The sequence below is a fragment of the Homalodisca vitripennis genome, chromosome 7 (genome assembly GCF_021130785.1).
Source record: "Homalodisca vitripennis isolate AUS2020 chromosome 7, UT_GWSS_2.1, whole genome shotgun sequence".
Classification (NCBI taxonomy): domain Eukaryota; kingdom Metazoa; phylum Arthropoda; class Insecta; order Hemiptera; family Cicadellidae; genus Homalodisca; species Homalodisca vitripennis.
This window is the reverse complement of record NC_060213.1, coordinates 35,356,044-35,373,535: the sequence shown is the minus strand read 5'-3', so window position 1 is coordinate 35,373,535 and position 17,492 is coordinate 35,356,044. Positions and strand designations below refer to the sequence as shown.

Sequence of the window (17,492 nt, the reverse complement as noted above, 5' to 3'; positions counted from 1 at the left end):
CCCTTAAAAGTTGAAAGAAAAGGGTTAGATAATATGGGTGATAATAAAGAGCAAAAATTACGTTGCGGAAAATTTTACCTTAGTAAATACTTTCAGTATTTAATAAAATTAATAAATTACAAAGATGGCATTTTAAAAGTATTGAAATTTATGGACTGTGCTTGAAATTACAAACATGCTTTTAATGCTGCGTGCTGAAACCGTTGTGCAGAAGTAATGTATTATATGAGACCAGAATAACTATATAAATTGTTCTACAATTCGAAGTATTTGATGTTTCGAATCTTTCTCCATTACTGCCCGAATCTAAACCTAAAACAATTATAGATATTGAGTTGTAACCTTGAGTTGTTAATAAGAGCAGTCATACTTCCCATTATACTATATTTTAACTGAGAATATTACGGACATTTCTGAAACTAAACCTACAATAAATGTTTAGTTTTGTTCAAGCGCCCGTAAACTATATTATCTCATTAAAAAGGTTGTAATAGTTTAATTATACACAGGAATGCACAAATTAATATCATACTTTTAATTAGCTCAATCTAGGTTGAGATACCGAGCGTATAAAACACTCCACTGTGAAGCTGCTTTCCTTATCTATACGCGTACGCCAGTATTAGCTCACACAGTTTGTGTACATGTAATAGTTTTTCTGTCTGTAAATTATCTGTATATATTTTAACTCAAGTATGGCTCTCTGTGATGTTTGTAAAAGATTCTGTAACGGTGCCAAAAGTGAAGTTGTTAAATGTAGTGGATCAAGTGGCGGTTTATTCCACGTTGCGTGGAAGATGATTTATCGTCCAAAAAAGCCGGTTCTGCCGCGACTGGAGGCGTAAAGGTTGCCGATTTTGTCTTTTACGCAAAGTAGAGATTGCTCCACACTAAGGAATCAGCAACGGATTACTTGTTTACACTTGAGCAAGAAAGAAGTATTCGGGGGGTATTTCCCTTCAGAGCGAAAGTATCTAAGCTTTCTATAGCCGTAAAATTTATCTCTGATAAATTAGTCACATCTAACATTGCTACGATATAGATAAAGACGGAGCCTGCAGCAGCGAAGAAACTCGTATAAAGAATGACCGTTTTACTGGCGAAGTTGATGATCTGAGGGAGAGAGAACTTTCACTCGAACGGTACACACGCAAGAACAGCGTTGAAATCATTGCAATGCCTGTAACATAGGAGAACATTGCTCATATCATGAGGGACGTGGGAGTAACTCTTAGACATTAAGGAGAACCAGGCCACTGCCACCCACAGGATCCCATCTTTCAAAGAAGACCTCTCGACCGTGGTCCAGTTTTCTATACAGGTGCACCAGGGACACCATCTTCATAAAATATCAGGAAAAGAAGACGCTAACTGAAAATAAGTTAAATCCATCCTTTCTCACAAAAAGTTTAGAACATCCAGCATATTTAAACTGCTAATACAGTGTTTTTAGCTAAACTTGAGCTCAAAAATGGGCGATGCTGGTTTTCCCTATGAATAGGTCCAAGATGGGACATTGTATATAGGAAGATCCGCTGAAGAAAAATATATAATGATAAATAGCTATAAAGAGTCTTATAAGATCAAGAAAGTTATTTGTAAATAGATTCCTTAGTTACAATCATTATTTTTGCTTCGTTATGCAGTGAATTGTAAATATAGTGTAGTGTTATTTGTTGTGTACAGTATTTTTTGTTATTACCCATTCCAAGCTAGGTAAGTAACAATATTAATATGGTCATATCTGATGCATTACTTCTTGGCATCAAAATAAACAGTACTACGATAAATTACTGTATTTGTATCGGTTTCAATTTCATCCAATATACTCGTATGAATTTTTATATGAATTAACAGAAATACTTTATAAACTACAAAGCAACTTTTTTTTATACGTAAATGAAAATGTATTAGTAAATAGCTTAGAAAATAAAAAATATCAGTCTTATAATTAATAATGGTTTTGTATCCATCATTATTTCTCTTACAAGAATAAGCAACAGCACAGAATCATGCATTGATCATATTTGTATTAAAAATAGATAAATAATATTACTTTACTATTTTAACGTTGGTTTGACAGATCATTGATTATTAGGATTTAAGTTGTAAACTTAAACATAAAAGCTAATAAATCATCTAATGATCCCGAGTTACAGAAAATTACTTTAGACTTTGAATCACCTAAGTTTATATTAAGTACCGTTGATCTGGATACTTACATAATGGTGTAAGTTGTTGTTATGATTCGTTTTGTGACATTCTTACCAAGGTGTAATGAGAGTAGTAAGTATGCCGATGATAATAATAATAAGTTATGTAAAGCCAAGTTAAGGAATATTTATATAACTTTTATACAAAATGAAAAAAGAAAGAGTCTTGATAAAATCTCTAAAAGCAGACAGTTGGTGGTATTTTAAGGTATTATAACAATTATTGTAAAAACTTAAAACTTGTAAAGAAGAATTGAAAACTGTAATGGTAACGCTTACATGCAATCTAAAGTAATAAACGAGATTACTGGTTTAGTAAGAAAAAGAGTGTACAAAGGGTCGAGTTATATAACGGAAAGATAGTAATTGACCCTCGTGCAGCGGTGAAATAATCAATGACTGCTTTATCAATATGCAAATTTCTCAAATTATCGAGACTGTCCTACAGCTGCGCATTACTTCTTCGTTCTCGTTGTATATTATTGACATTACTGTAACTAAATTCAAACTGTAAACATAAAAAAATTACTGGTTTTTATAACTTTAGTGTTTGTCCGCTGAAGAGTATTATTGAATCAAAATCGTAGTACATTTAACTTTTAGTAAGGGCATTTTCCCGTCTAAATTAAAAATTAGTACTATCATTACCATTAATAAAAAAGATAACTTCGATTATGCTTCAAAATATAAGACCTATAAGTCTATTATCAATTTATTCAAAGATTTTTTTTAATGCATCCTGAAAAGAGTGTTTTTATTGACAAGCAGTATGGTTTTAGAGGCATTGTCTGATATTTAGAACATCAAAATAAAACTACCAAACCTGTAAAAATGATTTTTTACGAATTATTTTTTTAAGTCGCGAAAGAAACATAACATTAAAATTTTCCTAACATACTTTTATTATAAAAGTTATAAGTCTAATTACACACGAAACAGCAATAAACCAACTAATTGCATATACTATCATAATACAAGGCGCTATTCTGCAGACAATGTTAGAGCACTTAAAGTGAACAAATCAGATTTTAGGCACTCTTATGATTGCCTTGCACCTAAATCTTTTAATAAGCTACCTTTAAATATAAGGGAAAGTAGTAGATTTAGTAAATGTTTTAAAGTTTTAAAATTGGCTACTGACTCAACACGATATAGCGTATTTAAATCAGGTAATCAGTTACATTTGGTGTAGGTCCAAAATCAATTATATTATGTTTATTTGAAACAAACTTGTAAAATTTTAATAGTTTGCAAATAGCATATACCAATTTTATATATAGTTTTTATGAAAGCAAACATTTCAGAGAATTGTTTTTGTTTTTTTTATTTCTACGTGCTTTACAGAACTTAATTGTTTATGTTTAACATTACTGGTTACGTGGTCAAAAAATTTCCAACTTTGTAAACTGTTATCTTTATTTTATGTTGCTGTTGGAAATAAATTATTAATTTATTAAACTCAAGGAAACTTAGATGGTTGCTAAGTTGGCATTGTATTTATTATTTGTTGGAATATTGCTTGTGATTTATGTTACTTATATATATATATATATATATATATATATATATATATATATATATATATATATATAATTATATATATATATATATGTATGTATGTATGTATTATCTTGTTTAATAAACTAAAAGAAAAGTCTATGTATTTAATATAAGATTACTAAAATATATCTGATCTATATTGTACTAATTGGACCTTAGTGATACTTCTTTTCAGGATTTAGTAACTTCAGACATTGTAAACAGTCCTTATTAATTAATTTATCAAAAGTCAATTTATCATTCATATTTAACAGTAAGGGTGCGTCAGTAAATGTAAAGTTTGATTGTTCCCTCAGAGATGTTAGACAATAATTTGCATTTATTTTATGATTTGACTGTACATATACATGAACGAATTTTAACGAAGAATAATAAAGTTTCATTATTCTCCACCTGACTTATTATTTAAAAATTGTTTCTCCTACAAGAGAGACCATTTTAGCAGTGTTTATAATACATAATTTCCTTTATACGCCAACAAAAAAAATCCCATCAACACTGTAATTAAGCAAATATAAAGTAATTTAATAAGACAACATATTTAACGCTGTGAACAAATATTGTTAGGAAGGAATGATTGCGTCATTTATCAAATGTTAAACGACACAGCGTTTACTACGTCATCCCAAGTTTAAACACTTGAGGCCACAAGTTCTCACGCCTCTCCAATGTTCCGCAACCCCAAGTTCGGTCACACCACCGCAAGCCATCCAAGATCCTCCCTCCCCCAAACCCACAGTTAATATTGGTCGTCTCTTAAGTGAAGAAGAGATAATAGGATTAGGTAATCTGATTTATTAACTCGATGGGTGGATCCAGATTTCCTTATTATCTGATTTTCTGTTAAAAATATCCAAAGACACCTTGCACCAACCAGTTGAACGTAAAAATAGAAGATCCGATGAGAAGCATTACGTTTATTTGTATGAGCTCATATTTTATGTTTAATGTAAAAATTTAAGTTTACTGTATTTACAGTGCATTAGCAAGTGTGAAATTGTAAAAAGAAAATATTTCCTTTTATTTTTTAACATATTTTTCATTCCTATTATTTAAGAATTGGTTCATAAATGAGGTTACTTTTATCAATAACTTACTCTATGAGGAGTACAGGTTAATGCGGTAATATTCTAAGTAGACGTTTTATAGACTATACCAAATTTCTCTGGGTACAAAAAATTTGTATAAATAATTGTATTGATTTTAAAGTTACTCTGACATTTATAAAAGAAACAAAAATAAAATCTATTGTAAAAATATTTTAGTTTTGAAAGATAATTTTTCTCAGATTTATAGTTGTAGATAAAAAAATCTAGAGAACCATTAAAACGCTGCCTGATAATTTGAATAAAAAATTGCATGTTTTATAACATGATCTTTTAGAAACGATTTCCGTATCAGTGGTTATTTAATGTTTGATATAAACTTTTAATCTCTGACATAGGAGATAGTGTCTATTTTAATTATATTACTGAAGTTTTATTTCAATTTTGTCTTTTGCAGAAGTTCAAGATCTTATTTGAGTAGAATAGAACATTTTTATTTACTAAAACCTTAAAGTTTGATGAGTGTTCTTAGTTTTATTTCAGAATTTTGACGATATTATTAAATTACTTAATCAGCGTGGCAGACTTTAAGAAATTTGAAATTTAAAACTCATAAAACATTTATTTCATTTCTTTTACAGAATTGCGTTAAATAATATAGTCAATATTTATAATTTTGTATAAATAAAAATGTTTGAAATATATATATGTTTTTAATTTAATCTCTTGCTTTTTATTTGTATCCATAATTTATCATAATTGATCAAACGGATTAAAATTATAGATGAGATGTAAATATATTGTTTCTGTTTACTTATGGTGTAGAGCGATAATATGACTAATATTAACCGTAGTAACTCAGTCCTCTAGGTCCTAGGTTCTCTAAAGTTACAGCATGAAACTGTACACACGAGGTCTTTATACGGTCTTTATATATGATTTTTAAAGTAACCTTTGTTGGACCATAAACTTAAAGACCATAATGATCAGACCTTTCCTTACAAATTTAATAATTTGGTGGCGTATTAATAAATTACCTAATTTACTTAGTAGTATTTCACCTTGGGCTAAACTTAGATAATAGGGTTTTTCATTCTAAATTTCGCCATAATTTGAATCATATGGTTAGCTATATTTCTGATTTATTGCTTCTTTGCTCCTTGACTTGAATCAAAAGCAAGTGAAATGGGAGATTTAGAACACAGATACCATTAAAAGATGATTGAATCCTTAACTGAGTTAGTCTTAAAAGGATCTTTGCACTCCTTACGGAGTACAGAGTATTCCTAATGGGTAAGGAAGTGTTTGCGCTACTTCCTGTCTAAATCTCAGGAAGAAGGATGATGGTCGCTTTTTCAGACACGTCACCTTGGAAGAAGGGTAGGCTTTTCGGTTTCAGCCTCTTCCAGTCCAAGTGGATAGGGGAACCGGGAAAGTCAATACTCCCTCTTGTTTAGGCTTGAAGAAACCTTCAACACCGAGGGGACCCCATCCACTCAAACAGTCTTCCCCTACAGTAAATTAGACCTTTGGCCTGCCCTTTTTACTCCAAAATCTTGACATTTATGTTGCCGACAGTTAAGTGACACAGAGTTTTTTACTGTGCCTTGTATAGGTTGGTTCTATTGAGAGATATAAAATACCTGGAACCGAATCATCCTGTAATGTATAGGTTGCTAAAAGGAGGTAGGACTCAGTCTAAGAATAAAGGATGACAAAAATTATCACCACTAACGCTTTAAAGGCTATAATGTGAAGTGATAGCACAACCTATGTTCAGTGAATTAAAACTTATTTTGGGTAGTAGTTACCTCTCATATTTGGCCCTAGTAATTTCTATTATGAGCAAAAGGATAGAGCCATGAATTACTAATAAATCTTTCTTAATATACTCTTTATCATTTTTATATTTGAAGAGTTTGTAGTATTGTTTACGTGCAACAATGTAAAATTGTGCAAAACTTAATTTCTCTTATACATCGGGATGGTGTAGGATTACTTTGCAAGTCTCTTACAGAGTAAAATGTTTTACAGTTTAATTTTAATAAAAACCCTAAATTCTTTTTAAAAGAAACACAAAACATTTACATAGTGAATCATTTAAACGAAACATTTCGTATCGTGTGTTGAGGAGAAACTTCGTAAAATTATGGAACTCTGCAAGATTCTTTATGAAAAACTTTGTTATATCTGCGGTGGCGCTCCGAGAAACAACTTGCGAAGTGCCATGATACGGTTAGATACGACGAAATAACAAGAAAGTTTGTAAAGAGTTTATGAAGACAAAGTAACTTGAGAAGCTGTCATCCCCAGTTATAGCGCAGTGGGGCGGAGCTGTGGAGAGTGTCATAAACCCAGCGTTGTGGTGAAGTGTCTCTACCTGAGACTGGGGGCAGAAAATGTTCCCAAACACGAGTTTAAATAATGCAGACAGTCAATGTTATGTCTTTAGAATTCAATTTACAGTAAGTACTATAATAGTAAAAATATAAGATAAAATAATAACAGCAAATCCATAAACATTCAATTCAGTAAAATATTTAATGAACCAAATTATTATTTAATGAAACATTCAGAGTGAGTATCAGGACTGCTTAGGAATACTTTGTTATGATTCTCGAGCTATTTTTAATTTTGTTTGTTGGTGTATCTTCTAGCTTTATATAATATATTAGTATAAATGTTGACAAATGTTTGTAAATACATTGTATTAATAGTTTATTGTCACTATCTTACTGGTATATAACACCATTTAATTATGTCACGGTTTACGTTATATATCAAACAACAAACCTCCATAGTGATTTAAAATATAAAATAGCCAAACAGAAAATCTGAATATGGAAATGGATTTCGTGACAGTTGAAATACCAATATTGTATTTCTTAAGCGATTTAGAAGTAATCGATATCTCAAAACTACCCAAGATGCAAAAACAATATGGCACAAAGTTTAGTAGTCGTTAAGACATTCTAAAGTTCTATTTACTTATGTAAATAAATAATAAAGTGGTAGCATAATTTTTATACATTTCGACGGCCGCCATACTAAAATGAAATAGCATAGCAAGTTGGGCTATAAACTTAAACAAGATAAATAAATAAATAAATAGTTCCTTTGATCCGTTTTCAGCAAGCTTGCTGATTTAAATAACAACGTAGGTAAAGTCATTCATAAAATGTATAGACCTGTCATCTTTTATACCGAGTTTGAACTTCTTCCAATATTTTTTGCCAGTTCTGGGTGATTTACATGAAATCGGTATCAAAAGCCGTTCGAAATCCTAATTCATTACTTATAGCAAGTAATTTAATATGTTATGAGCATTTTAGAAGACTACTGCCTTTTATTTAGATCCACGAAAAATAAAGTAACAAATATTTTGAACGGCCACCATACTAAAACGAAATCAATTCTGGTCCACGAACTATGAGACATGTTTAAGGCCATGTCACTGCTTTCGAGTAATCATACTACTAAAGCAGGGGAGGTCCTATTATGTAGAAGCTTTCCTTAAGTACTACCACAACGACAATTGCGATATGCTGATTTTGTATACAAAATCTACTTAACGTAAAACGTATATTCAGGAAGATCGCTCCAGTAATTTTACATAATGGAATAACACAAATACGATCACACAGGCAGATATCATTAGATTTTAATGGTATAGATTAAATAACCAACAATGCATATCTGATAGGTCTATATAAACATGACAAAACCAACAATCAGAAACCAATTTTGGTAGTAATAACATTCCCTTTGTTTAACATTAGCAGATGAATGAGCATGCAATCTTCCAATCAATTATATCTCCGCATTCTATACTTCCATTTTGGTATACAATTTCTAGATAAATATATTGTTTTAGCGTTATCAAGCAGATAAATCAATATAATTAAAATGAACCACTTATAATTAGTTCACCCCGAAATACGGAGAAACCTATATTACAGAAATTGAAGTTATATTGAAATGTCAAATTAATTTGTTTTGATGGAGAGAACTTTTATCAATGCAATATTTTGACGAAAATATGCGAAAAATTATTCTAATAATAGTGTCACATATATATAAAATATTAACATTTAAACTCTGAAAAACCTATATAGTATTATTGAATGTTTATAATTACGGGTTTCTTAAACTGCGACTTTTTTATGGGAATAAAACACATTTACTATTTAGTATTGGTTATTACGGTTTTATAGATACCGGCTAAAATACAGATTAAACTACCTTTTTTAATTTTAATTTGTAACAAAATGAAGAATATTATTTACGTTTCATAGAGTTAATTATAAATATATGTATGAACGTATAAAAAAGTAGTTTCTTTCTGATGGAGACTGGTGCCGCCCCAACCTTAGTAATTGATAGCAATACATATATAATAATCGTATAGCTGTAATAATACCCCCTTATACAATGTTCATATATCTTAAGGAAATACAAAATATTATTTTCTCTAGGGGTATTTATTTTTAAAAAGAACAAAACGTAAAAAGGAATATTTGCAGCCCATAACAACCTTTTTTAGCCATTAACTTTAATGTATTTTATTATATTCTAAAATATCAATCCTGATTACAAAAGTATATAACTATAGTAATAAGGTTTAATCTGTATATTTAATCAAGAATTTAGTCCGTGTATGCATGAATACTAAAACCAGCCTATAGTTTAAAAAGAATTCAACTGTCGTTTATAGGAGTTAGTCAAATGCAAATAACTCTAAATTATTGACATACCATTGGCTTTAGTATGTTATTTTGTGGGAACGCTCCCTTCCGATTTCTTATCAGGTATTTAGTGAGAGATGAACAGTTTAACTAGTATAAACCGTGTGTTCAAAACAACCCTGATGCGGAAGATCTTTGCTTTAAACTTATGGACTTTTGTTAGCACAAGCTGCATGCAAAAAAAGTAAACATTATTACCTGAAATGCCGTATTAACGATTAGCCAAATCTTGGCAAAATTATAATTGAAGATTTGAACTACGAGTCCTATAATGCAGGTATTAACAAATATTCTAACTACTAGAAAGCCCCCATAAACTAAACAGGACAGAAAATACAATGGACTATTCAACGCATACTGATGGTTTTAAACACCCTTCATGAATTATATAGTTCGTAACACTATCACTTAATAAATTACGCCGAATCTATTTATTTTAGTAGGAATACAATATAATTTTTATTTACACACATTCTCACAAAGTTGTTTCAAAAATAATTTTATTATTTACCTTATAGGTTTGTTTTCTTATCACTCCCTTATGTGGTTGTCGCACAAACGCATGACGGTAAGCGATAATCCAAACTTCAAATAAGAACAAAGCTATTGCTTTTTGTTCATTCAAAAAATACACCTGTGTTCTTTTCCTATTCTTTCTGTTGATCGATCATGACCAGAATCCAAAAGAAGAACTACCATCATAATGTAGGATTTAGTGCAAAAAGAAAAAGTTTGAAGATCCTTTCTCAAACGTACTATTCTCCAACTTGCAGACCACGCACGTAAGAATGAGACCACATAAAGCCACGATGGTCGTGAACAAATGTCGAAGAGGTTGGCATTTTAACAAGGCGATACCTTTTCTTTTAAAATCATACTTTTAAAATTAACATCTTTAAAAGAAAAATATTTGCTTTAACCACGAAGCAAAATAGGCATTTTTGTAAAACATTACGGCAACATGTAATTAGGCAAATAAAAACGGCTGAATCAGAGTTCAGTAAATACATGAACTCTGAGAGTTACATAATTTTACTGAACAATGGCAAAAATGATTGTTAACGATTTTGTATTTTTATCTATTATGATAATTGTATAATTTAAGATGAATTATGATTTTTTAATAAATCTTTCCTTTAGAAAATACATTTTTTATGAATAAAAACATCCATTTCCCAATAATCTCTTATATACGTACTGTAAAAATGGTATATCCGTAACATTAACTTTTTTCTTAGCTTTCATTAAAAGATACCCAAACTTCTGCACAAAATTCCTACTTCTCTTCATGTATAAAAAATTGTGTCGCAGAAATAATACCTTAGGTGCAATTTATTAAAACGGAAAACCAATTGTATAACCTTAGCGGTTAGTCTTTTGTCTCGGTTTAATTAAGGAAGTAGTAATTTTTGCCACCTTTAAGCAGTATACATACATGGTGTACAACTTACAATATTTCGTACTATTTTTAATTCGTGTTTTATGAAATTTCAGTACAGAAATTGCATATTCCTTGTTATTTTTTAAATTTCAAGCATACGATTGCTACCCCTTAAAAATAACAACACTTTTTTATTTTATCCGATCTAGCTGATCTTATATCTTTAAGAACACCCTATTTCAATCTAGTTATTTATCTTTGAATGGAGGTTTACGCAAGTTGTACACTTAAATATTGTGTAGTATATTTTAGTTTTGTAAACATTCTTCTTAACCAACTATGTATTAAACATTGGAGAATTTCATCACAGATTAATGGAAATTACTTTTGAATATACTTACTACATATTTACTTATTTCGTTGTAGTTTTATTAAGTAGCTGTGGTAATGTTCAAAATGCTAGTCTATATCAATGTCACAATTTATCATAATTACGGCTTATGCATGATTATAGAATGGTATAGTTTATAACTAATACAATTATCATTAAATAATACTACGGCAGTATACTGAAACTGCTGGCATTAATCCGTAATATTCTTGGCTTTATTATCGCTTTATGCTATACTATTACGAGACCTTTCCGAGAACTCACTCCACGGAAAAATTTTTAAATTTGGAAAATAATTTTTGTTATCATTGACGCATGTTTTTTTATAATGAAATATTACATACACTCATGTCAAATGTTTTAAACTCTAGAGTTAGGCGAATACAGCTATACAACAGCAAAATTTTATTTATATTAAATTAGATATTTCTGGAGAAATAAAACAGTAAGACATTTTGACCACCGGATTAGATATTTTACGTTAGCTAAAATACACAATTATAATTATAGTGTCAAATCATCTGCTCACAGTAAAGTATTATTTTATTCCAAGAAATATTACGCACTAAACATTTTCGAAAATCTACGTATTATTATTCATAATGGATTTCCGCTGGTCAATTACATGTATTCAAGAAGACAAAGTTGACTGTGGAAATGTATAAAATCCTGTAAGTCGCAAGAATCGGATTGAGGTTTGTGTAACGGCAAGATGTGAATGTGTCCCGAGTACACTAACAGAGTTGCTATTGATGTATTCTCTCTCTCCCTTTCTGAGTGCATCTCGAGTTACTACGCCCGAGTATGAGATGAGGGGCAGGGCTTCCTGGGAGTCTAGTCAAGGGTTATGATACCCTGATCCCCTCCCTTTGTCTTTGTCATCAAAATACCTAATTTACTGTGCATTGTCTTTGTTGAGTTCAAATGAAATGAATCATTACTTAAAACATTTTATCACCAAACTTATCTCAATGTTGATTTATTTGCGGTAACAAACGCGCTGTTAAGACTATTCATTTTTAAACTTGTTTTAAAAACTTCCCGTTGAAAGATTCTTATTTTAGTAGCCAAGCGTAGGTTTTGAAAATGTTTTATTACATTATTTCTTGAGAAATGGGATCTTAGCTCAAGTGTTTTAAAACTGTAAAATTATTTAAAAAACATCGGAATACTGACATTTAATACTAATTACATACAAGGGCAGAGCATTATGTGCGGTGAATGTTTAATAATACACAATGCAAAGATTGTTTTAAATAACGGCTTAAATTTCACGTATCAGATGTCTATACTTATTGACAATTTTCAGAACTTTCCCTATTGTTATGTATAAATTATTATATGCATATTTTACTAAAACGATTTGTTCCACAGTTCAAAGCCGCTAACTAATTTGTAATAGAAATGCAGCTGTTAGTTCTTACGTGAGAATAAGTATTTAGTCAACAGTTTTGTTTGGACTTGTTAATTATAAACGTATATTGTTTTTTTTTTAAATCAAAAGGCAACCCTGGACGTATATTAATATAAGTTTAAGAGTGTTATTATAACAAGTTAAAAAATTTCAATGCCACATACCATGACGGGTACCAAAAATCAGAACTTACCATTTCTTAGTAATACTTATTGAAGGAATAAAGTCTATTTTTAACTTGAAAAATCCTGTTGACTAAAGGAACAAAAAAAACTTTGCACGATCCAAAGTAGACACCTCTTAAAAGTTATGGATTGCACTGTTAGCATAATTTACGATGACCTTTGCAGTATAACTACTGATAGATAATATTCTAAAACATACTTTGTTCTATTTATTTACGAATTACAAAATAAGAACGGCAACGTACCTGAGTAGATATAGAAGAACGCCACTAGGAGAAAAGCGAGACCCTTCATATTGAGTGGTAAGAGTAATTAACACTGACACTTGCACAGCACTCACTTTACCTGGGCCGATCACATGGTGGGTGCACGAGGGTGGGGTCAGTTGTCTGTGATAAGAGGGTACAGCACTGACCGAGTTATAGAACCATACGTGTACTATCTAACATCGACTGTAGAGCACTGAGTATTTATAAAACACTGATAAGAGGTTATTGAAATTTACTACTATTCGATTAAATACTTTTTAAACAAACTTGATAGCACTGTTTCACTGTTTATCCGATTCCCTGGGGAGGATGTTGTCAAGTTGGCGACACTGTCATGACGTCACTTGCGGTTCATCACTGCGACCCGAGGAAGAACCGGAGGCCGAAACCGCTTCTGAGGGCCGCACTGTTGTAGCACACGGAGAGATATAAACGGCTCAGAAGTGTTCTCCCTGCAGCCCCACTGCAGTGTGGCGTAAAGCCGGCGTTGTCCGCTTGGCGCGCCACCGTCGTTACCGCCCGGCAATTGCGCAAGCCCGTCCGCCACACGCACACACACACACACACACCGACCCAGTGCAATAATAAATTATACAACAGCCGCTGCTTCTAAGGCTCATCTAGTATTTAAGTGAATTTCACCCACCGTTATTACGTTCGTCTTTTCTTCCATGAAATTGTTATACGCTGCTCGTATATATAAGCTCCACTCTGCTCGCTTCCACTTTTACGATCGGAGTTAAGTCTCGGCGTGTTTTTATCGGTGTTTTCCGAGAAGAATTTATGAATTGTGAAGATGTAATGTTTAATTTCCTTTATTTGAACGCTGACTATGTTATATGTTTGATGTCAACACAATGAAACAATGGAGAAACTTTAACTTACTGTACGGTTTATCATATCATTAAACAGATTAGATTCAAGCTAAAAGATTTTATGATTTAGTTATGTCATTATACAGGCTATATTTTTTAATGGGCCACCAATGCGGTCGTGGAACAATAATTCTGACACTAAAATGGGGAACCTTTACTTGTTTTAGACATAATTAAAAGTATGTTTTCCTGACATTAAAAAGTAAGGCCGTTTTCCAATATGTCAGTCAAATCCGTTTTTTATTATGGAATACCCAATATTTTGTTACTATTTTTGATAAGAAAAGTGATTTTAAGATTTATTCTTCTTGGAATTTTTTATATTTCCCTTAATAATGGAGATTCCATATGGAATTAAACACTTAGAAAACGTATTACACATAGACGTTCATGTTAGTATTCAAACTGGAATCTAAAATCTTAAATTTATCAAATTTTCTGCATTTTTGTCTAAATGGTAAATATGTGACTTTTCACAAAACAGTTAAGAAAATTTCACAATTAATATTTCACTAGCTGTAACCCACGGTTTTGCACGCAACTTTAAAAAAGGAAGTCCCTAAACTACTTAGTAAAAGCACTTAAAATGTAATATGATGAATTTCTATAAAATTCTAGAAACGTAGGTTGGTATAAACTAGGTAAGTGCAATTTAAGAGTTCACGGTTAAGAATAACGGATTTCAACCTGATTGTTATGTCATGTTTTGCAAGTGTAGGAGCTTTTATCGTTCAAAATAATTATATTTTCAACGTCACAGGATGTGAGTCTAATTTTTTACCCCAATTAAGAAATACAAATCACAAATCTTGCAAACACACATCGGTCAAAGAGCGTTTACTTCTAGCCCTTGACATATATGTCCGGTATAAGATATTTTTAGTAACAAGTAGAGACCTTGCTGTCACGACGAAGGAAATAAATACACATACGTAGGACTAAGAAGCTTACTTTGGTTACTTTGGTACTTCCGGCCGTTTAAATTCACTTACTGTGTCAGTTTATTTTGCCTTAGTAACACGATAAATAAAATATATTTAGCTCTCAGGATTTTATTTCGGTCAAAAATCATCTTCTTCTGGCTCTTGTATTCAACATACAAATACATTCAAAATACATTCAACTTTCCGTCTAAATATTTCTTGTGCCAAAGTTGAGTTCCCTTGATTTCCTGACGAAGAAAACATACATACCCTTGTACGACTGAGAAACCTATTACTACCTATTAAAGGAAATCCTAATTACTTCCTATCTACTTCCGGTGTAGAGAGGACATCCCTATTACGTTCATGCAACATTCCAAAAGACTTGTTTATAAGATTGTGCGGTAAAGAAGTCTTTTTCTTTTTTGGAATTTAGGCTAGAGAATAAGAAATATATTTTATTTCTATGCTATTCTATAAGCCACTCTTCAAATGTTATAACAAAATATAAATGAAGTCCATTAAGTTGGGGTAGCTTATGTCAAAACAGCATCGAGATTCGATCATAAGGAACCGTGGGAAATTTAGAATCAGATCATATTATTAGACTAACTTTTATATTGCTCTAATTGTTATATTATTTCTGAAGTTAATATTAATAATTAAAAGCTCTTTAATGTTGGTCATTATGTCAATGTTAATGCTTGCATACATTGAAAGGTTGGTTGAGGACACTGGCTAAGTTACACAGCATTTCATTATCAAGAATTTTAATAGGGGTTTTTAATGTTCATCCCTTGAAAAACAAATTTTATCATAGTGGAAAATATAAATTGTAATTGCAGTTTTAAATTATATAGCTAAGCAGCTTAGTGGTCAGCGTGATAAGTTTTGAACCAGGAATATACAACAAGATTAGTGTCTAGGCGTCATAAGGAGAGAATAGTGGTAATATGGAAAAAGAAATTAGTGGTAAGGTATAGGCAATGTCGTACGTTGTATGCGTGGAATATACAACAACCGTATATATCAAAATACACACAAATGCTTTCACATGCATGCGTGTTGTAAGGTATTCCCTAATATTTTATATTTTCTCGAGTAACTTTCCAGACTCACCGCTCACATAAGACGCGCAATCTCTCCAGACGGTTCATAGTATCTCTGAAACAACTTATTCTTCATATCATGCATGCATCTCTCAGACTAACTGAACATCTTCGTACTTTATCGTACTTTTCGCAGTTTATTTTCACGGGCACTAACCTCTAAGTGCAATATTCTTATAAAAGACGTTCATTATTGTTGGATCTCCTCACTTATTTTAGTTGCTTCACGTTTTATAGTTACCTGCTACCCACCAGTCATATTGATCAAATTTATGATCACCAATGTGTGTTTCTGGATGAGTAGGCTTGACCAAGGAGTGTAGCAGAATATTCTGGATAATAGAAAATAAACAACTTCTAATTATTTAAAGAATGAGGGGGCATGTAAGGGGCTTCACCGCGTCCATCGAAACAATACGTTGCGACGTGGTTCGTGAGAGGAAACATTGCCTATTAGTTCACTTGGAAATTAACTAAGCCATATATATAAAAACTCAATAACTAGTTGGATATAAATGTTCTAAATCTCTTTTTTATGTTATAATTATTATTAGAAATGTTTTTTTGTATTTGATTTCTTACGCTCCCAATTAACCAAAAAGTAAGATGTAATAGGTTGGAATTTATTATGTATACACCTACATTCTCGTGAATCATTAAGCAGTTAAAAACCTAATTAGTTGATGATTACAATGTGGTCACAATAGTGTTGCTAATTCATATTTATTTATTCTTTAACGGACAATCCTTTTATACAAAACAATTCGAAATCAATTCAATGCGCTAGTCACTGTCAACAATGTTTTAAAAATTTTCTACTTTCTAATGAGAATACGGCACATGCTACAATTGATTACTAATTTTATTTTTTTTTAGAAAAAATTATAATTAATTATTTACAAAAATAAGAACAAGTACAAAATGCCTGTAATTAATAATTAATAACTTTCAACGTGCAGTAATTTGTTTCTAATTTTAACAGAAAACTATTTAAGAATTATCAAGAATAACAATGTATATTAAAAACCATGACCAATAATGAAATAACCTGCCACTAGGACGGTCAAAAATTTTTGATTGTAAAAGGGCAGTAAAATATTAAAGCATTAACAAAAGTAACAATAAATTCTAAAAATCTATTGACTGATGATAATAAATAACATATCAATAAGATCCTCACCGTGCACTTGATTTCTGAATGTAACAGCATAAATGACCATTTCAGTGTCATCAAAATTAATAAAAGAATACATATAACATTTATATAATTTACTTAGATGCCCAGATGTTCGAAATAGACATTCTTAGTTTGCGAAGGAATTTACATACAGCCTACTTTTAACAAACAAGAAATTGTAACAGAGTTTTTTTCCAGACGCTG

At 31.1% G+C, this 17,492-nt stretch overlaps 1 protein-coding gene across 2 annotated transcripts in view; it reads right to left on the bottom strand.

The window, feature by feature from the left end:
• The window catches only part of LOC124365798 (lachesin-like), a 427,429-nt gene extending 413,742 nt beyond the window's left edge, over positions 1–13,687 (bottom strand). The window contains exon 1 of one of the 2 annotated variants that reach the window (XM_046821819.1): positions 13,181–13,687. In XM_046821819.1, the coding sequence (XP_046677775.1) occupies positions 13,181–13,229 (49 nt within the window). In that variant the 5' untranslated portion in view covers positions 13,230–13,687. The remainder of the gene's footprint in view (positions 1–13,180) is intronic. The other variant, XM_046821817.1, reaches the window with a different exon arrangement.
• Positions 13,688–17,492: the final 3,805 nt, after the last annotated feature.